The sequence below is a fragment of the Dryobates pubescens genome, chromosome 21, assembly GCF_014839835.1.
Source record: "Dryobates pubescens isolate bDryPub1 chromosome 21, bDryPub1.pri, whole genome shotgun sequence".
NCBI classification, from domain to species: Eukaryota; Metazoa; Chordata; class Aves; order Piciformes; family Picidae; genus Dryobates; species Dryobates pubescens.
The window spans coordinates 16,104,955-16,130,410 of record NC_071632.1 but is presented as its reverse complement, the minus strand read 5'-3'; the positions used below and the strand labels follow the sequence as shown (position 1 = coordinate 16,130,410).

Sequence of the window (25,456 nt, the reverse complement as noted above, 5' to 3'; positions counted from 1 at the left end):
TAATAGACAAAATTTTGGTTCCACACATTATTTTTGTGGATGAAGGTTAAGATAAATCTAGTTGCAGATCATTCTCCTCTGTCTTAATACTAAGATAAAAAGATGGAAGAGGCTCTATTTATCTGATCACACAAACCTGAACTGTTTTGTTCACCACACTCTTGTCAGTGAACACAGGCAATATTCTAAAGGTTATTCATAAAATAAGCCAAAAAGCAAACTGCAGATCTCAGCTGGCACAAAGTGATGGTGCATAACTGACATTAATTAAGGCTCTCACTGCTATGTCATCTGATGACCTCACTCCGGTCTTTTTTAACCACTCACAAATTAAGTTGGCATCAGCAGAAGCTGCCCTGGTTTAACTACCAGAGTGATTTGTGCATGGACTCTCTCAAATCAGTTTAAATCTGCTTTTTGAAGGCTGAGCTTCTACTCATGGATTCTCAAGTTCAGGGGAAAACCCTTTAAAATATTCTGTGCTGGCACAAGAATGTTCATCCATGATTTTGCCAAACCATGCTAGGATTCTGTGATTCAAACCTGAAAAGCAATGGGAGTAGTAGCCCAAAGCATCAGAAAAGTGAAGCTGAACTAGGAAAGAGCATCAAAAACTTCACATCTCTATCTGAGACTAGCAAGGTCCTGTCTTGGTGGAGGGGATCTTACACGGCATAGCAAATAGTATCAGCCCAGCAAGTTTCTTTCCTAACATGCTTGAGTTGTAGCTCCCTTGGTGCCTGACTCAACATTCCTTTTCTTTTGTGTCCCATGGCTGCTGCTGAAATATATTCAGTCACTCTGAGCTATTGGAGCTACTGAATTAGCTTGTAAACGATGATAAAGCATAATTGAGAGTACGTGCTATTGGAAAATCAAATTGTTTTGTTTTCAGTTTGCCTAACCACACTTAACATGACTAGGGACAGTTAGACCTTTCATTATTAGGAGTTCATATGCTCCAAAATGCACAGGAAAATTGCCAGAGCAGTGATGGATTAAATAATGATAATGTTGAGAAGCAAACACTGACAGTAAGAAAATAATAATTGTTTGCTCTATTATAATAACTTTTTCTTGAATAACTGAAAGATCTCTGCATGGCTAGAGCAGGAGCACAACAGTTCTCATTTAGACTGAAGCAAGAGACTTATTTCAGTGATGCTGTACCTAAATTTTGGAAATGGCTGGTTCTGAGGCAAAGGCACAGAGTATCACTTGGATGTTCAAGAGGACCTGTTACTGTCAGACTTTTCCTGTCTTCAGACAGGTGCCAGTCAGTTTGCCGCAAGCCTCAGCAGCTTCTCTTCCATGGAAGGTCTACAAAATAAGGCTGAGCTTTTGCCATCCTGCCTCTCTATTCCCCCCAAAGACCCCAGTAAGACCAGTATTCCAAATTACAGTTACTGTACAACCCAGGAGTTTCCATGCCCATGCCACCACTGTGCCTCACCCACTGCTTGCAGGATCACGCTAGAGCTCAGTGTAAATTAACTTAGGTCTGCCTGTCCCAAATCATGAAGTCGCCCATGTCTCCCCATTTGCTGTTCATGAGGGAATCATTTCAGAGGTTCCACTTTCCTACAGATTTCTTTCCTAGCAAGGCAGTTTATTGCAGTATTTTTAAAGGATGAGTGGGATGATGATAGACCATTTAATGTGAAAATGATACTAGGCAAAGTCATGGTGAGGCGGCTACAAGATACAAGCAGGAAAGAAATAGCATAATTAATGCTAGTTAGCATGATTTCATGGGAATAGTTCTTGTAAAACTGATATGGTCCTTTGATTTGATTACAAATTATGCTGATGACGGTAACTGTGCTGATATAATATCCTTAGATTTCAGAGAGGAATCTGATACCATGGGACATTCTGAGAAAAACATGAGCTTTGTACCAAGCCAAGTAAAGATACTTTAAATTTGTTTTAAATGGATGATGGATCCCCAAAAGTAATTGTAAACAGTGATGACACTGTAAATTGGCTAATGAGTGTCTCAGGGTGAGGAATCGTTCAGAATGAGAGCTGTCCTTAATCTGGACTTTAGCAGCATCTGGAAGAAAATATAAAATCTTTGCTGAAGAGACACAAAGTGACTGGAGCAGTCAGGGATGGTATGGATAAGGGAATTTTGCTGACTGATCTGGATTACAGAGAAAATCAGATCGATTGTACAACATCCATATTAATGAAACCACATTCATTATACACCTGGGGAGGAGGAAAGTAGGTCACTCCAGGGAACATTTCTTGGAAAACAGCAGCTGAGAAGGACTTAGGGATTGGGATAACTGTTCAAAAGGACATGAGCTCTTGGGCATGTCCAAAAAATGAGGTGGCAATATGCAGGGAAATCATCCAGCAAGCAGAGGGAGAGGGCAGTCCTTCAGTACTAGAATTTCCACCCAAGTGCTGGTCATGGTGTGTTACAAGTGGGAAAGCCTCTGCAGGGAGATGCAAGGGTGATTAGAAATATGGAAATATGGAAATAAGGAAACATGACAGGTTTTTTTTAATTACCCAAAGCAATATTCAGTGGTAACTCACCTGCACTGAAAATGGGAATGGTAAGAGAAGATACCTAACAACAGCCAACTAGTGCCTCAAGTGCAACACATTCAACCTAAAAATATAGAATATAGCACTGTTTCCATCTGTGAGGGCAAAGGACACCAAGAACAGATTGTAAATGATAAACTTTTTGCCTGTTATTTGACATCCTGACACTGTAACTTAGATGTCTTTGCAAAAGCTGTGCACAGACTTGGCATGGGCTTATAGCCTGGGCCTGCAATTACTGTGGGGAGTCTGGAGGGCTCTGTTGTAGCAAAGGGAGGGTTAACACACCGGTCAAGTCTGTTTCAGGATTTAAAACCTGAATCAGCTTCTGCTGAGATCAGGAGAGCTGGGGGCCAGGCACAGGCTACAGATCTGCACCACGGTGGCTTAGGACAGAGGGTAGCTTAGTTTCTAGGCTATCCCTAAAGAAGTTACCCGGATGGTGGTTTCACCTATAAAGGTATTGACAGAAACCAAAAAGTATGAAACCTTTTCTTATACATGTCTATAAATGTTGCTATTCCTAGATACAGCAAAAATTCAGCCCTTTCCATGACAAGGTTTGCTTTTAACATGATTTTATGTCAATAACTTTCCTGTGTGTACCCAGCTCTTTATGTCCTCACACTGGTCTCAGTGCAAATCAGGAGTGCTTCCAGCAGACCAAAAGGCACCACACTGGTGTAAGAGCTGAAGCAGTGAGAGAAGAATGAAACCCCCTGTTAATAATTCAGTTGGAGAGGTGTTGCAGCATTTGCTCCAGCCTCATGTCGTGTTTTGTTATCTACAAACCACTGAACATAATTCAGCAGAAGGGGAAAAGCAGGATGCAGGCACGGCCCTCTCTTGCACTGCTGAAATCTGGATGTCTGTGTCCTGTCACGGGGCTTGTGGGTGGGAGCTGAGTTCATCAGCATATGTAACATAAGTGGAGTGGCTTTGTGCTGACATGGATTAAAAGTGAACAAAAATATTGTCTCATACAACAGGAAATGAAAGCTGCTTTGACAAGGGCTGAGGCTATAGCCAAATAAATCCTTGACTTGGAAATTGGTTGTGATTTTGGTTAGCGCAGTGCATTCGGACTTAAAACAATGAGGTTAGAAATTGATTAATGCTCAAAACTGAAAGATAAAAGTAGCCTAAAAAAAAAAAAAGATTAAAAAATATATATAAATGTAAAAAAAAAATAATCTGAAGACATTGAAAAGCCATCAGGAATGGAACTATACAGAAAAAAAAGGGAGGGGTGGGAAAAAGGGGAGGGGGGGCCAGAAATTGGTCAAGCAGCTTTTCCTGTGTGAAAATTAGCTTCATTCATAAAATCACAAAATATCAAACTGGGGTTTGGAAGATTTACATAATTTTGTATTGCATATTGTAGCTGAAGCTGCTGCTGTACATGCATGAATCCCATTTTATTCTTCCGGGTATTTTTCTTCCTCAGCGATGTAAAAAATTACGCGGAAACAAATGTTACATTGGAAGCTTGTCAGAAAATTGGCCACTAGAAAAAGAGAAAACAGGAGCTGACATCTGCTATAATCAGATTCAATATTGGGAGAAAATTTAATTTGTATGGATCAATATCACCTTGTCTCAATTTCAGAAATGTAGATGGAGAAGAGCTTAGTGTCTGCCTACCAGATTTTAATCTCCAAAGCATGAGACAGAGATGGAGACAAATTTGTGTAGTGTGGGGCTGGTGTCTGCAGCAATGTCGTCTCACAGCTTTGCCTGAACTGTGCAACAGAAGCATCTCCGAAAGCTGTGAAAATTGGAGAAGCTTTGTTGACACAGAAAGGGGGAAACTACATTTTATGATAGTGTTCTTCCCTCAAAAAGTGACTCCAGTGTAACACTTGGCATGCATAAGTGTCTTGGTGCTCAAAACAGTAAATGATGTGCATCTTGCCTGGTTGATGTACTGCTGCTATGGTGCTACATTCAAACCTAACAGCTGTAGAAGGTCTGTAGAAGGTATGAGGTTTATTTCTTTTGCATGGCTTCAGGATGGTGTCCACTGACAAGCTCCTTTTGCTCTCCATTTTTATGTATGTTTTTACCCAGGGGTTTACAGCCTTCCCTGTGATGGTCTGTAGGAACTTGTCTCAGGAAAAGAAAAGAATGCATTTGTTGTTAAATTAGAATGATCTCACTGTTTTAATCATGCACACTGATCAAACAGGGAGGCTGGCTCAGTACAGTGTGCCTCAATCAGGTATTATTTAAATAAGGAAAATTCATCACAGCTAGAGTTCATATCCCAGGGACTATGGAGGCCAGAATTCAGTAAAAGATTTCAGAAATGTCTTTTTGTCCTAGCTGTTTCAAATTAATTGTATGAATACAAGAGATAGTTTGACTAAAGCGTATTACCCAGTGGGTTCTGAGAGGTCAAGATAACATCACAGATTTCTGTTGAATTAAGAGAGTTCCTTCAAAAAAAATATCAGCCCATGGATGGGATGCAAACAGATTATTCCTTCAGTTCCAAAAGGCAAAAAAAAAGTATCATGTGTGAAGGCATTAGTGGGGGGCTTGGGTCCTTAGGTAGTGTTAGTAGTTATCTGCCTGCTTGTTAGCCAAGTCTCAATATAATTGCTGACATGAATTCTGGTTTCCCCTCTCCTTTTTCCCCTAAGGTGGTGGTCAATGCCCTCGTGGGAGCCATCCCTTCCATCATGAATGTTCTTCTCGTCTGCCTCATCTTCTGGCTCATCTTTAGCATCATGGGAGTGAACCTGTTTGCTGGGAAGTTTGGGAAGTGCATTAATAAGACAGAAGGAGATATGCCTTTAGACTCCAAAATTATTAACAACATGAGTGACTGTATACTCTATAATGTGTCAGGCACGTTTTACTGGACAAAAGTTAAAGTCAACTTCGATAATGTTGGTGCTGGGTACCTGGCTCTGCTACAAGTGGTAAGTGTGACCACCAGAAACTAATGGGGAAATGTTACTTGTTCCTATTGACATTATCAGTTTAAAAGGTTGGGTTAACCTCTATGATTTTCTGCGTTTTCAAGCATTACCCAGCAGGGGAATGGGTATTTACACTTTCCTCAAGTGTAAATGAGTCATAGAGTATTAATTTGGCCTAGAGATATTTATGGAAGCTTCTGGTTTTAATCTGAGTTTCTGGTGCATTGATAATAGAATTCTCTGGGAGCTGATTGGACTGTTGAGATGAATTAAAGACTTGTTTTGTCAATATTGTAATCCAGAGAAAAATTGAGTTCCAGAAACAAAAAGTCAAGGCCCAAGAAGGACTGTTTATGCAGACAGATTGTACTGGCCTTCCTCAATGGCCTGGGACTTCACATACCTTAAATTAAATCCTCTGCTTAGCTTCCATGGAGATGTTCAAGAAGGACACTAATGCCTCTCATTCTGGTTCTTCCCCTCATTTCCACCTGCTAAAGATAATGAGTCAAATACACCCTAATTATGAAATGTGATGATGATCAGATTGCTGTAACTCCCCGCAGCCTGGTCTCTCTGGAAAGGTGGTGAGAGCAGATCAGAGAGGAGACTTCTGAACTTAAAGCTGATGTCAATATTTGATATGTAAAGACAGAACTAAGCCACTTTTACAATCTTTTGCAGCAGCAAATGTATAACATGGAAACATGTGCTGTGTTCACTGAGATCTGCTGTGTTGTGATGCAGCGTAACCTGATAGATAGAGCCACATGAGACTCAATCATCTTGTCCAGGCTCTTCCACTGGACTGCTGAATGATTTTAGACAAACTGTTTTGTGTTTTGATTCCATAGGGCCCTCATGTGAAATAGTATTAATGACACTTGAATTGTTCCTAATTTGCTCTGAAGCCCAGTGATGACAAGGGCTGGATATGCACTGGGAGTGTTTGTGTGTTGTATTTTATGTATACAGCATTAAGCAAGTCACTCACATCATCCTTGGACAGGGAGGTTATTTTCTTGAAGCACCAGTGATGGTGTTATTTGTTGGTGGGGGGGCGCACCTGGGCCCCCACCTGCCCTTCCAAGATGACATGAACCCCTCACAGGTCCCCATCAGGTCTACCAGCCCTTCTGCTTTCCATGATGCAAGTTTACTTTCTTCTAGATCTTTTGTTTGTTTCTCTGTCACAGATGTATAAAATAGCTTCACAAAGTAGCTTTCCTTTCTTGTAGAAATGGATATTCTTATATACTCTGTTCCTGGTGTACATGCACTTGAGTTTGAGATCTGACCACTGTCCAGCAAGTCTTTGCTTTCATACCCACTGGAAAGCAGTAAGGTCAGAAAGGGCATATCCACTTTTGGTTCTTTCCATGACATAAAAGCTGAACTTGATGTGAGCAAGAGCTTTTATCTTTTGCATGTAATTATGATATTCAGCTCACCCATGCAGAGTAGATTAATTCACACTGAACATTTTTAATTAGATTTTTCTCTTCTCTATATTGCTTTCTTTGTCTTTTATTTAAACATCCAATCTAGCTGAGCAAAAATGTCCAGGTTTAAAGTACTGCACCTTATCTGAAGTTTCTGCTCTCATCCATAGCTACATAACAGATGCATAGCATGGTGAAAAAACTCCATCAGTGTAGTACTTACTTCTTTACCATTTCTTCTGTAAGATTCGGGTTGCAGCTTTCTGAAAATCTACCACTTTTCATAAATTGGCATTGCCTAACAAGTGTCCTGAAGCAACCTCTTTTACTATGCTGCAGTATTAGTTCTTGGGCACTTGGCACTGGTAATACTGTCTGCATTCAGCAAGTGGGACTCAGTGCTGGTGGAAAAAAGTATAACTAGTCATAAGGTGGATCTCAGGACATTTATGACGGGGTGTACTGGTATTACTGGTTTCCAGCTGACAATGGGCTTGATGACCCTGCAGCTTTCTTTTAAACCTGTGATCTTGTATTAAGTAGCAGAGAAGCAGGTTTTTCAGTTGCAGAAGTACAAAAGAAGTGCTATGAACATAGAGTCTGTGCAAGCTGGACAAACTGATTATGGCACAAAAAAAGAGAGCCCTAAAACCATGCTCAGTTTCAACAGTAGGGGCTGGATCCCTCCTTCAGGGGAAAGGGCAAGAGTCAGATGCCATTAAGGACTGATTTCAACTTTCACCCCGCACCTGGAGCTCTTATGTTGGCTGCTAGCAATAGTCTTAAGCAATAAAGTGTGAAGATGACACTCACAGAGAAGTGGCCCAAACATCTGGATCTCCTTTGCCAGACTCCAGCTCAAGAGTGTCTGTTACGAGCGCTCCTTTGCCAAATATCCTCCATATGGGGTCACATTTCATGAGCAAACTGCTATAGGAATTGCAGGGGATCAGTTAACAGCTCAGCTCTCCTAAAGAGACAGAAACATCCATGCATCTTTGTGCACACTGGGGGTAGCAGTGATGAGATAAGCATTTGAGTTACAACCTTGCAGGATCCAGAATATGAGCTTTGAAGTGCTACTTGTCTTTTGACTGCTGACATTTTCAGCTACTGCAACACACTCCTTAAACTCTGGTGTTACCTTTGGATGCCTGAATGGTCTGGAAAGGGAAATTAAACATTAAACAAATCTGCTTTCCTAATGTTCTGTTTTCACTTCTCCAGCATCTTTGAAAGAAATGAGAAGTTGCCACTATGAAAACTTTAAGGCTTACTACCATCCAGAGGCAAACTTTTTGGAAGTGTAGCTGAAAACTACATGAAACTTTCCCCAAATCTTGTTTGCTCTTTTCCTACCTTACAACATGATGGAGCTGGATCTTATGGCTGGACTCAATGATCTTTGAGATCTTTTCAAGCTTTAATGATACTCTAATTTTATGCTTTTCTGAAGCATTGCCACTTCAATGTTTTTGAGAAAAAATTCGTGTGAAGTGGTCAGTCAGGTTTCAAGCTTCCCCCACTGAAAAACAGGATGGCTCACAACCCATTACTAAAATAGGAGACAGTCTCCGCAAGAGAAATGCCTCATTCATGAGGAGGAGAAGATCTTCATTATCATGACTTTTTCATTTGCAAGAAGGATGATTCACTCTCCTGGGGGTTTAACACCCAAAGCTATTAGGAAAAAAATTATTGCTACAACTCAGTGCTTCAGTAATGCTTTTTCTATATTCCCATAATTGCTTTGCAGATCACAGCACCTATGTTCTATAGATCTGTGTTTGAGCTGAACAAAGACCTATTTTAAGTTTCCAGTAGGAGTTTTGCATTTCCTTTGCAGGAACCTCCCTTTCGTGGTAGGATCACCTCCATATATTATTTTTGCACTGTCTCTTGAAATTCCAGCAATCTATCGAAGAACAACAAGAAAACAAATGGTCTCTCATGCAGCATCTGGCTTGGAAAAATTAAAACAGACTTAACATCTAACATGTCCTACAACTCTTTGTCACTTTGGGACTCCAGATAAGGAAGAAGAAGATAACAGAAGCACTCCTAGACCCAGGGCAATCAGGAGCCATAAAGTTAAATCAGCTCCTCATGCCAGGTCCAAAGTCATGACTCAGATCATAAATCAGCCAGAGAACGGTCATGAGACAGCAGCATGTGTCTGAAGTCACTGAGTTACAAGATCTCTTGCACTTCTCTAAACTCTAATGATAGATTTTGTTTTCTCTGTGAATGCAAAAAAAAGAAATAACAATCTGTGCTTCTGAACAAAGCATAAATTGGTGCAACACTGTAGATCTCTCCATATATCAAAAGAGGAGTAAGCAGTATTTCCGTGAGGAATTGCTAGTGGTTATTCATGTAAAGCAGAGGCAGTACCCTTGGAGCCCACCTAGCCCAGCACAGTGCCTCTGGTGGGTCCAATGCTCAGTGGAAAGCAAATCATCTTAATACAAAATAAACAAACCAAATGTGGGGTATAAAATTGCTGCTATGATCGTACTGAACAGACTTATAAGTTCATCAGAAAAGCCAGCAGGTAGTGGAGTCTGCATAGCCAACTTTAATGTGTAGTTTGGCTAGAGCACTGGAGGCTTTCAGAAGCTTCTATTACCAACTAGTGCCTAAAAGATGCATTTCAGAAAAATTAGAAGATCAGTATTTCTGCCACCAAAACTAGTCAATTTTCTTGCACTGTTGCAGTCCTTTTCTGGAAACAAAAAGGAATTACCAAACAACCTCATAGATTTAAAAGCTTGTTTTATTTAAGGCACCACTTGGTTATACAATAAATGATCAAAGGGCAGCTAGGGCCATCCCACCTATCTTCCTCCCCAGTAATTTATTTCATTTCATCACAGATCCAACCACCAGTCAAGTAAACTCATACTGGGATGGGATTACATTTTGTTATCAGTAGAAAATCTCATCACATGACAGTTTCAGTAGAAAATGATGTTTCTCTGGATAGCTTCCAGGCAGGATAATATCACAAACACTCCCATGAAGATTTTGTCACTTTCTTATCCACACTGTAAGTGGTTACTAATTCCAGATAAATAATTTCTTTCTCCAGGGTTATATTTCTTTCATTCTCAGTATCTTTTACCCTCTGTAGATTAAGTGTCTAGGGAAGCTTTCCAGAAGCCTCATGGATTTGTTAGTCTCTCATTTCTGGACAACTGGGAAAGGCAGAAAAATCATAGTACTTCAGTCTCTTAATATTTATTTTTGTCAGATCGCTTCATCATCTGTTATCACCATAGACCATGTGCCTTGTGGGAGAGTCATGCCTGTGGTATACATCAAGTAGCTACTCAATAGAAAGTATTTTCTCCCAGGTGGGAGAAAACTATAGGCTAAGACCATATCATTTTGTGCCATAGGGGAAGGATTTCTAGTTTCATGCTGTCCCCACTTCCTGAATAGCACTGTGAGCTGGAATCTGTAATGACACAGGAAAAAATCTTCCATCAGATTAGAAAGAGAACAGCCAAAAAGGAAAATATGAGAACATCTAAGGAGGATCAGCATGACAGGTTCCAATAATTATTTGCTTCAATGAAGCTGCTGATCATTCCTGTAAACACTTTACATCTGAAATGTTTTCTAACACTGAGTAGGGTGGAATAGATTTTCTGATGGGTTCTGATTTGGGGGGGAGGGGGTAATCTCTTTCAGCCAGTAGATAATAACAAATGTGACCTTGCAAACAATATTTATATTTCTCATGGAAGTACATATGGTTGACCTCTTGGACATTTTCCTTTGGCTCTGTAGCCTTCAGAGGGAAATAAGAAGGCAGCATTATTTCCAGGATTTAATTTAATAACCAAGAGTGTATAATGAAGCCTTTCTAGGACTGCTGGGTGGTCCCTACTTCAACAACAACAAAAACACACCCTGGATTTCTCCTAGGAACTACTGGAGAAATTCCTATTAGCTTTATCTGGAACTGTGTGCCTGCTGACCAGGAGAAATTCAACCTAAGTGTCAGAAGGATACAGAAAAAAAATATTTGGTGTGGGTCTTTGATGCATGCTAGTGTAAATCTGATTAAATTAATAAATCTAAAAATGCCTCACAGTCTGCTCATGCTGAGTTTAAATCCAGGGTAAGTCTAAATGGGTCAGAAGTCAAAAGAGAAACAATTGCAGAGAAATAATACAAAGGCAACATGGCTTAGGCCATAGCCAGACCTAATGTCAGGTAGGTTTGACATCAGGTGTGGCTAATGAGGCATATATTGAGAGCAAAGAGTCACAGTTTTGCTAGAGAATAGTAAAAATCACTTCCACACGTTTCTCACAGGAGTGTTGTGACAGCCCTTTCTCCACTGCAGGCAAGAGATTTCTATGGAACCCCTCCTTGTTTAAGCAATTAAAAATAAACTAAAATCCCTGGTTTAAAAAAAGAAATCAAATCTGAAGAGTAAAGCAGACTGAGTTTCCAAGGCCAGGTTCATAGGCAGGGGTTGATTGCTTTTGCTCCTGCTAAGTCATCTGTGGTATGTGTCTCCCTGGGTTTAACTTTGATTTGATTTACCCTGTTTAAAAGAAGGCACAACCCAGGCTTCAGTGAGATCCTACAACACAGTCACTGCTCATCAGTATCAACAAGTGATATGGATGGGATCCATCTTACCTGGTCAGAAACTTGTGCAGGACAGCGCTCCGAGTTGTCCTGTGTAGCCACATCTCTTCACTAGTTAACATTTTCAAGATAAGAATTCCCAAACATTTCATCATCATGAGTTTTTTTCCTCCTTTTAAAAATATCTTTTTAGAACATCTGTTTGATCTCTACAAGTGCAGAAAAATCAGAAAACATGAATGAGAGAACCCAGGAGAAAACCATTCTGGAACAGTTTTCAGTATCTAATTGGACATAAACTCATGGATTCATAGGGCTTTACCAGAGAGGCAATTCATTAACTGAAGAACATGCTCGGCATTGCCTTTTGCAAAGGCATCACAGAGATGATATAATCATTTCAAGATGTACTTATTTAATATGCCTAATTATGTATTTTGTGGTGTGTATTATTCTTTCAGGCCACATTTAAAGGATGGATGGATATTATGTATGCAGCAGTGGATTCACGAGAGGTAGGTCACCACAAGGAAATTAAGCATTTCTTTTTCCACTGACTCTTGGGGCATTGTTGTTGTGTTCCAACAACAAAATACATGCAGGTTGCCAGTCCCTGTCTTACCCTGGATAAGACATTTGCAGACCCCTTTTATTTTTGCAGCTCTTTCCAAAACATACTGACCCTGAGATCAAAAGATACGTAGTTCTCATTTTTACACAACTCATTTATCTTTTTCCTGTTTTGTAATCTTTATTGCCATAGACTATTTCAACTGTGTTAATATTTTGATGTGTGTAGAGATGGTGTCATTGTTCCCTTTTCCCTTTGCAGTGTGAGGAGCAGCCTGAATGGGAATATAATTTATACATGTACCTGTACTTTGTGATTTTCATCATCTTTGGGTCTTTCTTCACATTGAACCTCTTCATTGGTGTCATCATTGACAATTTTAACCAACAAAAGAAAAAGATAAGTAGTGCATGTGGTACACATCACGCTGATTACTGTAGAGACCTGGGCAAGGGAGCAATTTAGAAGCAGTGGCTTTGCCACATTAGCCTCAAGATCAGCACTGACAGAACAGCCAAAGAAACCTCCTTGCAGAACTCTCACAACAGCGCAGTTGTAGCAGCTCCTAATGTCCCCACAGTCTGAGCATCATGATAGCACAGGCTGGGGGATGGTATTCCCCACAGAAAGCAGGGAAGCATCTCCAAGCAGATGGGATCTTGAGCACAAACTCTGCCACAGGAGCACAGACCACCTCAGCGTCCTTCACGCACAACCACCACTGTCCCTCAGAGCAGTGCAGCCTGTTCTCCTCAACCCATCACCTCCCTGCCTGGGTCAGGAAGAAGCAGCATGGTCTGAGAACTGCACTTCTCACTGCTTTGTGGACTACAAACAAAGAGCTGGGAGTCTTATGTTTTCCCCTCTCACCCCAGACCTACCTCAAGTGTAGGCATAATCTGGCTCTTGCTCCTCCTTGGTTGCCTGCACTGCTCTGTGTCTCCTGCCCTTTGCCACCATGCAATAAGCAGAGCTCCTAGCACTGCATCTCCTCAGGCTCTTCAGCTGTTTTGATGAAAACAGCAACAAAACGAAATAAGAAAACAGAAGAGCATGCAGCCCTGAACTGTAGATGAGGTCAATGGCATCCTTTTCACCAAAAATAATAGCTTTGTTCTCACCCTATACTTAGGTGGCCAGGACATCTTTATGACAGAAGAACAGAAAAAGTATTATAATGCAATGAAAAAGCTGGGATCTAAAAAACCTCAAAAGCCAATCCCAAGGCCACTGGTAAGAATGGCATCATTCAGTTGATCTTTGTGTGAGAAAGTTCTTCACTGAGAGTGGTGGTGGAGTCACCATCCCTGAAGGTGTTCAAGAGGGGACTGGACATGGCACTTGGTCCCATGGTCTAGTAATCATGAGGCGTTGGGTGGCAGATTGGACTTGATGATCTTTGAGGTCTTTTCCAACCTTGTTAATTCTATGAACTGAACATTTACTTAATAGAATAAATGCAGTTCAACCTTCCAGTGTAGAAAGGGTGATCTCTCCCAGATGAAGGCCACTTAGTGTTCAGATGTTTTGATTTTGGATAACATTGGCATGTCCATCAACCTGTGGTACAACATTTCCACTGTTCTGCAATGTTGAATACAAGCCAGATGTACGTATACCAGTGGCTGCATGCCTGCAGTGAATGAATTCATGGCCCCATTCCAGGGTCTTTTTTTTCCCCCCCACAAATTTCAAGAAGCATTAGGACTTAATGGGGTTTGAAAACTCTGCCATATAACCATTCATCATTATCTTTAAGTTTATGAAGTTCTAATCAGAAGCAGTACATTGTCTATTTTCCACTACTTTCTGATCAATCAGAGTCATTGATGTAATCGTACCGACATGGTTCAAATTTCCTAACTAAATCTTCTCCTTTCCTCCAGAACAAATACCAAGGTTTTATTTTTGATGTTGTCTCAAAACAAGCCTTTGATGTCTCCATCATGATTCTCATCTGCCTTAACATGATTACCATGATGGTGGAAACGGATGACCAAAGTCAAGAAAAAGTGAACATCCTCCACAAAATCAACATGCTTTTTGTTGCCATCTTCACTGGGGAGTGCATCTTCAAAATGCTGGCCCTACGACACTACTACTTCACCAATGGCTGGAATATATTTGACTTTGTTGTTGTGATTCTGTCTATTGTAGGTAGGTGAACATGGATTTTCAATCAAGTTCCAAAGTTGAAAAGCCAGACATAAAATTGACTGGTTAGGCCACACCTTGAGTACTGTGTCCAGGTCTGGGCCCTTCAGTTTAAGAAGGGGATTGAGACACTTGAACATGTCCAGAGAAGGGCAGCAAGGCTGAGGAGAGGCCTTGAGCACAGTCCTACAAGGAAAGGCTGAGGGAGCTGGGATTGTTTAGCCTGGAAAAGAGGAGGCTCAGGGGAGACCTTATTGTTCTCTACAACTACCTGAAGGGTAGTTGTAGCCAGGAGGGGGTTGGTCTCTTCTGCCAGGCAACCAGCACCAGAACAAGAAGACACAGTCTCAAGCTGTGCCAGGGGAAGTTTAGGCTGGAGGTGAGGAAAAAGTTCTTCACAGAATCGTTAGCCATTGGACTGTGCTGCCCAGGGAGGTGGTGGAGTCATCATCCCTGGAGGTATTCAAGAGGGGATTGGATGTGACACTTGGTGCCATGGTTTAGTTCTGAGGTCTGTGGTGACATGTTGGACTTGATGATCTTTGAGGTCTCTACCAACATTGGTGATTCTGTGATTAGACAAAGTTAAAGACTGAGTTACAACTCAGCAGCCCCGTGGAGAGGGACCTGGGAGTCCTGGTGTAATAACAAGCTATCCATGGGTCAGCAACATGCCTTTGGGGCCAAGAGGGCAAATGGTATCCTGGGGTGCATTAAGAGAAGCATCTACAGCAGATTGAGGGAGGTTCTCCTCCCCCTCTACTCTGCCCTGGTAAGACCACACCTGGAATATTGCATCCAGTTTTGGGCTCCCCTGTTCAAGAGGGACAGGGATCTAGTCAAGAGAGTCCAGCAGAGAGCTACCAGGATGATTAAGGGACTGAAGCACTGCCCTGTGAGGAGAGGCTGAGAGACCTGGGGATTTTTAATCTGAAGATGACTGAGAAGGGATTTAATAAATGTTTATAAATATCTGAGAGCTGGGTGTTAGGAGGAAGGGGACAGGCTCTGCTCAGTTGCACCCTGTGATAGGACAAGCACAAGAGGTTCCACCTCAACATAAAGAGGAACTTCTTCACTGCAAGGGTCACAGAACACTTTAACAGCCTCCCCAAAGAGGTTGTGGAGTCTTCTCTGGAGACTTTCAAGACCCATCTGGTTGTGTTCCTATGTGACCTGTGCTAGATTCTGCAGTCCTGCTCTAGCAGGAGGGTTAGACTCAATGATCTTTGGAAGTCCCTTCCAACCCAAAACATTCTGTGATCCTATGAACTCAGAGAATTGGGCCCTAGAAATATTTTGGTTTAGTGTCACCATAACACAACCTGCTCCACCCCCTACCATTTTTGCACCCATCCCAAAGCTGGGGGCAAGACCCTCACCAGCCAACATACCACACAGAGGAGCTCAGCACCATCAAGGAAGCCCAGCCAGCACCCGTGAATGACATTGGAGTAGCAATCAAGTGTTGTTCCTAGCTAACCGGGGGGCCACCAGGCCCCCCGGCCTTTGTTGTCACCACCACCATCACCCAGTGTGCACCATGGGCACTCACCAGCGATGAGAGGAGGATCCTCCAGCCCAAATGGGCTCAGCTTAGGGCTCCTGCCTTTCCTGGTCGTGATTATAAAGGGGAGTGGGTGGGGAGGGTCAAGTGGCCACACCTGGGGTGGGAGGAGACTCCAATAGAGCCCAGGTGCTCTGGGATTTGAGGGGAAAAAGGGGGAAAATGGGGCAGGTGAGGGACTTTAAGGTGTCAGGTAATGATAGGACTAGGGGGAATGGAAAAATAAATAGAAATGGGTATATTCAGATTGGATGTTAGGAAGATATTCTTCACAGAAGGAGTGATTGGCCATTGGAATGGGCTGCCCAGGGAGGTGGTAGAGTCACTGTCCCTGGAAGTGTCTAATATAAGTCCAGATGAGGCACTTAGTGCCATGATTTATTTGATTAGATGGTGCTGGGTTGGACTTGATGATCTTGATGATCTTGAAGGTCTTTTCCAACCTGGTTAATTCTGTGATTCTGTGAAAACAACATAATAATGCCTAACAATAACTTCTGTGATCAGCAAAATTAGAAGGTTTAATCAAACAATGTATTGGTTTCAATATACACTTAATGATTCCTGCTGATAAAATGTAGAGAACTGGCACCAGACACTTAACCCCATTTCTACATAACAGCCAAAACCAGAGAATTCAACAAGCCACATGAAAAAGGACATGTGAATTGCTATTGGTTTGCTATCTGCTTTTTATTACAATGGTATGAAATGTCCTGCAGGGACTGTTTGGGCAGGTGCAGTGAGTTGGGCTGTTCTCAGCTCTGTTGACACTAGAGCTCCACAACCTCAGGTGTTCAAAAGATGAAACAGAAAGATGCAGTTTTGTTGTTAATTTGTGCCTTTTGCTGTTCTACAGCCCCAACCAGAGGCCCTATGTTAGGTGCTACAGAAGTGCAGTTCTAATGAGAATCTGAAATCCTGCCAAGAGTTTTCATTGAAGTTGGAAATAAAGTAGCAAACGGAAGATTATCAAGTGACCAGCAAGCAGAAGGAACTCAAAATTTGGCTCTTCAGAAAAAGTTTGCATTTTGAAGGAGGGAATAGGTGCATGAATTGTCATGTTAGGATAACAGAGACATCTTCTCTTTGACGCTCCTGTTGCTCTGAATTCTCTCTGGGGAACCTCCCAGTGCAGGAGATCTCTGTTGCCCTGAGAGCAGTCTGTACTTTGGGAGCCTTAAACCACCTGGATTTCACAAATTGGAGTCATTCAGGGAGCACCACTACCACACATCTGTCATCAGGACCTTGGTGCTGGCTTCTCTGGGTATGCCTACAGCAGCCAGTTAACCAGAGCTGTCACATCAGTCATAGCACTTCCTGCTCCATGACCAACCAGGTGGTTTCAGTGTCAGGGGACTTGAATCATGCCAGTGAGCCTCCTTCCAGGCTGGACTGGGAGACGTTAACTCAACACAGCTCAATGAAAACAGGGACTGTTGGATTAGACAATCTAGACCAAGCTGCTCTGTTACTTCAGGAAAAGTTTAGCTACAGGGATGCAAACTTATTTCTTTGCTAGTACCATCTTAGACCTTAATTCCCTCCCAGACCACCAAAAAAAGGATAATTATAAGCAAATAAACAGCCAAGCAGATTTCCAGTAGACACCTGCACCATTCTGGTGGTGGCTCAGAAAAACAGACCCAACACATCAGCATTTCAGTGTTGACTTGCCAATGCTTTACAAAAATATTGTCATACCAGAAAAATTCTATAATGCACTCACAATACATTTCTCAGGTGGATCATGGCCAAAAGCTGCAGATATCTGTGTTCTATCTGAGTTGATGCTGGTTTCTCATTCCGAAGAGACAGGCTTAGTAATACTGCTGCTACCAGAACCATCTTTGCTCATAGTCTCAGCAAAATCTGCATGGATGAAACGGGCTTGAAAAAACTAATGGCAATGCCATTCTCTTTCTCATGGGTCACTCAGTCTGGGGAACTCCCCATTGACTTTGTCCATAATCTTGACTGACTGCTTTAAAGAGAAATCCGGAATTATTTCTAGTGCTCTAACTTGCTGTTTTCCTCTTTTTTTTAAGGCACTGTACTTTCTGACATCATCCAGAAATACTTCTTCTCTCCCACACTCTTCAGAGTCATTCGCTTGGCTCGGATTGGCCGGATCCTAAGACTCATCCGGGGAGCCAAAGGAATTCGAACTCTCCTGTTTGCCTTAATGATGTCCCTGCCTGCTCTGTTCAACATTGGCCTCTTGCTCTTTCTGGTCATGTTCATTTATGCCATTTTTGGCATGGCTAATTTCGCCTACGTGAAGAAAGAGCATGGGATTGATGACATGTTCAACTTCCAAACCTTTGCTAACAGCATGCTGTGTCTCTTCCAAATCACAACATCAGCTGGCTGGGATGGTCTTCTCAACCCTATTTTAAACACTGGACCACCATATTGTGACCCAAACCTTCCAAATGCAAATGGTTCAAAGGGAGACTGTGGAAGCCCTGCCGTAGGGATTTTATTCTTCGTTACTTATATCATTATATCATTTCTTATTGTTGTAAACATGTATATAGCCATTATTTTAGAGAACTTCAGTGTAGCCACTGAGGAAAGTACAGAGCCTCTAAGCGAGGATGATTTTGATATGTTCTATGAAATCTGGGAGAAGTTTGACCCTGAAGCCACTCAGTTTATTGAGTATTCTGCACTTTCAGACTTTGCAGATGCACTGTCAGAACCTTTGCGTATAGCGAAACCAAACAAAATCAAACTCATAGCAATGGACCTGCCCATGGTCAGCGGAGACAGGATCCATTGCTTGGATATTTTGTTTGCTTTTACAAAAAGGGTGCTAGGAGAATCCGGAGAGATGGATGCCCTTAAAATACAGATGGAAGAAAAGTTCATGGCGGCAAATCCGTCTAAGATCTCTTACGAACCTATTACAACAACTCTCAGAAGGAAACAAGAAGAGGTCTCGGCCATTGTCATCCAACGAGCCTACAGGAGACATTTGTTCCGGCGCTCAATGAAGCAGGCGTCGTACTTGTACCGGCACAGAACTTTTGAGAACAGCATCCTGGAGGATGATGCACCCGAGAAGGAGGGGCTTATTGCGTTCATGATGAACGAAAACTACGGCAGGCCAATAGACAAATCAGAAACTGTGTCCTCCACGTCTTTCCCTCCATCCTACGACAGTGTCACCAGAGGTACGAGTGATAATCTCCAGCTGAAGATGACAGACTCAAGCAAAAGTGATGAGGCTATAGATTGTCTTCTCTCGCCCGACAAGGATAAGGAGTCAATTGTTTAAATGTTTGTTTAGAATGCTTTAAAATATTGTTTACAGAATGTAAAGCTGTAACTACACAACAAATTGAAGCAGCCTTCTTATTAAAAATTAGTTGCAAAAGAAACAATGGAGTTTTTACTCTTAACTACAGGAGTCTAATAAGTCATATAACCTTTGACCCTGCTCTTTTTGACTTGGCTGACTATTTATATTTGTATATGCACAGGAAGAATCTTTGCAGGGTCACAGCTGTTATATCAACGGTGTGAATAAAGCTATGCTAGACTGTAAAACAGTAAACACCGTGTATATCTATCCACAGATAAAGCCTGGCTGTATACATTCATTTAAGGTCTTACTCATATTAGTGTGTTTACTTATGGCAATGTATGACCTTGCATTCTAAAAAGAAAAGAAAAAAAAATATCACAGCTGCTGTAGCAAAATGTAACACTTACTGTATATGTTGTGAATGGTCTTTCATAAATTTATTATATTTGATATTTTTTTACTTAAAAGAAAAAGAAAAAAACACAAAACAAAACCCAAGGTCTCTTTTTCCATGGAAATTAATGATCCTTACACTCTTCATGGTGAACGCTGAGTCAATGTAATAGGAGCTTACAGGATCCCCATCGCTTGAGGAGGAGAGCTGTTGCAAAGCAAACTATCAAATTAGCAACCCTTTAACTGTTATTTACACTAAATCCTCCCTCTTGGGACTTGCCACTGCTCATCAGCAGAAACACAGGAAAAATAAAGTTAAAATTAAACAAGAGGAGGAAGTGATGTCAAAGCAATGAGAGAAATGGCTTGTTCTATTCTTCAGGAAACTAGACAGTAATGGATTCTGTTTGTAAAACTGTTAATAAAAGCACTAATTTTTTAGTATGTTTCAAGAATCTGCTTTGAATCGAACCACAACCCAACTCACCGTAGCAGTAGTGTGCATCACGTTTGTGTGTAGCGCTCCAACGCACCCTCTGCGCTGGCCAAGTTTCTCTTAAGGTGGTGGGACAGGTTATGTTTTCCCCAGGAATGCTGAGCTAAGCAGCCTTGTAGGAAACTGTGCGACAATATTACTCCAAAAATACTGTTGCTACCACTACTATTCCTACTACTACTACTATTGCTAAAAACAACGCCAATTGGACTGTGTAGAACAGCTGTGACAGTGTGATCAAGAAGGTGGGAGGGGAATTGCCTCTGGGTCTGTTTTGAATCCTTTCTGCTCAGTGTCCATCTTTCATTTCCTCAGATGGTGCAGTCAGATTAGTGGGGAAGGATAAGAAACACAGAAAGCAATTTAAGACAAAATAAACAAATTCTAGAAAATAGATAGAGCCTCATTCCTGTAGGCAAAGTAATATTTACAGGTGATGTGTCCATCAGCTTCAGGCCAAAGAAATGAGAGTGGGGTGTGACCGTAGAAAAGTATTAGAGGTTTTACCTGCCAACTTAGATTATTGTTTGTTATTAAATTTTCAGCCTCGATAGAATGTGAGAAAGTATTTATGGAATACAGAGACAAGTCCATGATTACAGACAAGTTCTTTCTTTTTCACCTTCAGACTGATTGTATTTGGATTTGGTTGGGCTTTGTGGAAAACCTTGAGATTTCTGTAATGCACTTTATGGAAGAGTAATGTGCTTTTCACCTTGGAGAAGCAGAGATAACCAAGAATGTATTTAAGGTGTATTGTCATTGACATTCAGTTACATCCCAGGTTGTGAAGGAGTCAAAATCCACATGGGGTTGGGCAGCAAGAATTAAAGTGACATGTTACAGTCAAGTTCATCTATGGCCACTGTTATCTGTCCTCTAAACAAGTCAGAATATGTGAAGAGAACATGTCAAAAGGATGACTATGTATCTGTGTAAATATGGGCTAATATATTCTCTCCATTCATTGAGAGGTGTCTCAGGCATTCACTTGAGAGTGGTCTATCAGTTAATTCAGAGGATTTGCCATCAGGATTCCTGGGGTCTATTCCTGATTCTTACTACATGATTTTTAGGCAAATAATTTAACCTATCTGTGCCTCAGTTTACCCATCTGTAAAATGGGGATAATAATACTTGCCTACCTCACAGGGGTGTCGTAAGACTTTCTGGTTGCAAAGTGCTATAAGGGAATGAAATGTACTATAGAAGTATTATTATAATCATGCTCTCTTGCCCTTCTAACCCCATGTCTATGGTGTATAACATAGGGCTGTTCCTTTGGGCATTTTGTTGCCTTTAAATCTTGTGTGTAGATTCCAGCTTAAGGGAACTACTCTTTGTTCCTTGAAGTGACAACACTCTATTTTTCCTCCCTCCCCACCCTTAACCCCTCCCCCTCCAAAAAAAACCCACCCAAAACAAAACAAATTTGCTCAAGGCTTCTCAAATTAGAGAAACTTCATACAGATTCCCTGTGTATTTATGCTGTAATGTTATTCTGACTGTACATATCACCCAGAAAGAGTATGTGATTTTTATATTTATATGCATATATAAATATATATATATATATACACACACACACAGAGACACACACACCTATATCTATACATATATATATGTATCTTGTGAGTTTATGGAGTGGCTGACACTCAGAGGACACGACTTAACTGATTACAATGTTTTCTTCTCCATGGGATTTATTGATCACTAGCAAAGAGCTGCTGCCTATAGTGAAACTGTTTGATTAGAAAATAGTACATTCATTACGTGCTGAACAAGCATTTATTGGCTGACAAGTGGCAAAATTATTTCCCTTTCAAATCTTTTAAGATTAAAACAAAAGCAAAAGAGGGGAAAATACTAAGAGAAAGGAGCATTTCTTGTATGATTGGGGTTTGTTTTTTCTTTCATGTACAATATAAACCATTCAAAATCCAAGCAAAAAGCCAGCCTGCACTCAGCAGTGAAGTGGTGGTCATGCTATTAAAAAAAAAACACAAACATTTTTAACTGCTATCACTTGCATTAGAAAATATTCAAGTGATATTCTTCCAAAGAGTCAGGCCCAGTAATGAACAGGATGTAGTGGATGATTAGCTGGTCACTGATTATTTAAGAGCTATTCCTCTGGCCATTTCACCCTTGCGTTGAACGTTTTGTTGTCGTTGCTGTGAGACCCTTTAGTACTGATGCAATTACAAATGGTTCTTTTTACCCAAAATATGTTTAAAAAAAAAAAAAAGAAGAAGAAAAAAGAATCAGAATGCATAAAAAAAAGAAAAAGACTCTTGAGAGAAGGGGTCTGAACTGGAGATGTTTACAGTGCAACTTTCTTAAAAGGAATTGTGAATTACTTCCAAATCCTTTGTAATAACTGGAAGGTTGGTTTTCTGTTGAGTTTTCTGGTTTGTGGCACGTTTCTTTAGAGCTGAAGAGGGAATGGTGTCATTGAATGGTGTGCAGAACTCCCCTCAAAAACCCCCCAACTAACCTCACTTGCAGATCTTTATTGATGGAGATGCCGGTCCAAATCTAGCAGTGATACAACCTCCTGGTGCAGGGATTTAGTTAAAGACACTGACTCAATAGTTGGCCCACACTGTCTATAAGCATGGTGAGTGCTACCATATTTTTTTTCTGTTGATTTATTCAATAAAGGCTACCACATGAATCACTCAAGGTATGAAAAGAGCAAGGAAAATATCAGCCAATATCATAGGACATATTAAGCTGTTTGTACCTGGACAAATTCAAGTTTATTATGTTTCTTTATTAAATAAATAAGGATAACAAATAATTCCTGTGCTGGTTTTGTTTGGTTTGGTTATTTTATCAACATTTACATTATTATTTCTCTGATCCTTTTGCAGCAAATTTGTTTGGGAAATGCATGATGACATTCCAGATGTATCATTATTTGGTAAGAGTAAGGGGTTGGAACTTGATGATCTTTAAGGTCCCTTCCAACTTAAGCCATTCTATGATTCTGTGGATAGTCCAACCTGTGAAGGTTGGACTCAATGATGTTGGAGGTCTCTTCTAACTGAAAAAGTTCTATGATTTGTTAGAAGGCTTGGCAATGAAACCCCTCCTGTAAAGCTAACTACAGGGCATTAAAAGTTTGAACCAAAGCTTGTTGAAATTGATGGAGAATTTCTGTGTGCTTTAGGTGAATTTGAAGCAGACCCAAAAGCTTCTCTTCAAAGACAGTAATTGTTAGGATGAGCCCATCATTGATATTTCAGTCTATCCTACCTGGTATAATTAGTTAGAGGAGGAAGGGGTTTATTAGAAACACAGGAACCCACCTAGAGATTTAAAATAAAGTAAATATACATGAGGTTTTCATAATGGGAATATAGATGTCTCGCCAGTGTAATGATATTGATTTGCATTTTGGTTATTACCATATTAGCTTATACTAAACAAAAAGGAGCATCCTTGCCAACACATGCATCCCTTAAACCTGGAAGAAGTTACTCAGCACTGGTTAGGCCACACCTTGAGTACTGTGTCCAGTTCTGGGCCACTCACTATAAGAAGGGCATTGAGACACTTGAACATGTCCAGAGAAGGGCAACGAGGCCTTGAGCACAAGCCCTATGAGGAGAGGCTGAGGGAGCTGGGATTGTTTAGCCTAGAGAAGAGGAGGCTCAGGGGAGACCTTACTGCTGTCTACAACTACCTGAAAGGAGGTTGTAGCCAGCAGGGGGTTGGTCTCTTCTCCTCACTTCGAGCCTAAACTTCCCCTGGTGCAGCTTGAGACTGTGTCCTCTTGTTCTGGTGCCGGTTGCCTGGGAGAAGAGACCAACCCCCACCTGGCTACAACCAGAGCAGGCAAACTCAGGCAGATTTCTTAGAAAAAGCCACGTGTTAGCAGCCTGCTTTAGATTTAAAGAGAATTTTTATAATCATCAGAAGTTGCTGTAGGAAGAGAACTAAGAAAAAAAAAATCAATGCTTTGCTGTGTGAAGCCACAGCTGGGCTCTCAGATTAAAAGACGCCCATGTGGGATGACAGCGAGTGTCATGTTTCTGACAGTAGCACTGCATTTTTCTGTGTGCCAGGGTGCTGAGACAAGAGCAGAAGTGGATTGAAGACAAGGAGGAAAGCAGACAATAGCACACCAGCAAGAAAAAAAAACACCCTAAAAAATGAAATAAACTAAAATAAGAGAGAGAATGAAATGCCTGCAAAACGGCTGCTGCTTCATGTCGATTCTGCCAGCCAGCTGCCAAAGACTGGTCGCGTCGGGCAAAGAACAAACATGGAAATCCTTCTGAGTGTTTACATATTGCAAAGAAATAGCAGCCATGTCAAAGGGAAAGCATGTGAAAGCAAATAGTCCAAGGGGGAATAGCTATTGGCAGCGAACAAAAAAATGCTTCGGAGTCAAACGTCACCGATAACCCCACGAGGGCTGGAGGTGTTGGGCTGCAGTGTGGCTGCGGGTTTGTCAGCACCTCCACTGAGCTATTTTAGCCAGCTGACAAACAGGGCTTTGAGCAGCTCCTAGCCCGCGTGCCTCTGCTGCCACAAAGTTCCTGAGACAGCTGCTGCAGTTGTTGTCCCTGGAGGCTCATTGCTTTACGCTGAGTAGTGAGCCCCTGCCAGGCCAGGGCACTGAGGGGGGCTTTTTGTCCTAAGGAATAATTACATTGAATACTGCAGCAGCCCAGAAACCACAATCCTGTCCTCAGACATCACCAGAATGGCTTAAAAAGTGGTATTTTCATTGAAAAGTAATATATCTTCTATAATAATTAGTACTAATAATAATTAATGTACTATAATTATTATAACACTTATTATAAAAACATATTGATATGTAAGATAACTATTAATAAATATTATTATTACCAATAACTATACTATATATAATCTAACATTATATAATAGTTCTCATAAATATAGTAATATATAAATATAAATTTACTGTTAATATTAATATTAATATTAATATTAATATTAATATTAATATTACCATCATCAATGTTTGGTTGGTTGTTTTTTTTCCCTCTCAAAATATCAAGAGTATGTCCTGGTGATATTTCCAAGTTTTCTGCTTTTCCAACAACTATGTTAGAAAAAAACAAACACCAAAAAAACCCCACCACCTAGGTCTTTAAGAGAAAAAGATCAAAGACTGAGACACTTAGGATTAGCACACACAAAGTGGTTTTGCTAAAAGGTGACTTGAATACATAGCCATACTTTAAAACCTCTGTGTTTTCCATGCAATCCCAGTTACTCTAAAGCCAAGTGGGATTTAGCAGTTGCCCTTAAGGGAGCCACGTTTCCAACCCTTGTTTGTGTTTAGACTCTCCCAGTTACTCTGACTTCACTAGTTGAATGGGAAGATGCTTGAGACAAAAGCCACTGAACTTTTTGTTTTCCTTGAGGAGCTGGAA

At 41.0% G+C, this 25,456-nt stretch overlaps 1 protein-coding gene across 1 annotated transcript in view; it reads left to right on the top strand.

Annotated features, from left to right (window-relative positions):
* LOC104297844 (sodium channel protein type 5 subunit alpha) overlaps positions 1–19,817 on the top strand; it is a 222,074-nt gene extending 202,257 nt beyond the window's left edge. Inside the window, exons 24-29 of the mRNA XM_054171205.1 lie at positions 5,208–5,489; positions 12,001–12,054; positions 12,372–12,509; positions 13,239–13,343; positions 13,997–14,267; positions 17,883–19,817. Coding sequence (XP_054027180.1) covers positions 5,208–5,489; positions 12,001–12,054; positions 12,372–12,509; positions 13,239–13,343; positions 13,997–14,267; positions 17,883–19,117 — 2,085 coding nt within the window. The 3' untranslated portion in view covers positions 19,118–19,817. The remainder of the gene's footprint in view (positions 1–5,207; positions 5,490–12,000; positions 12,055–12,371; positions 12,510–13,238; positions 13,344–13,996; positions 14,268–17,882) is intronic.
* Positions 19,818–25,456: the final 5,639 nt, after the last annotated feature.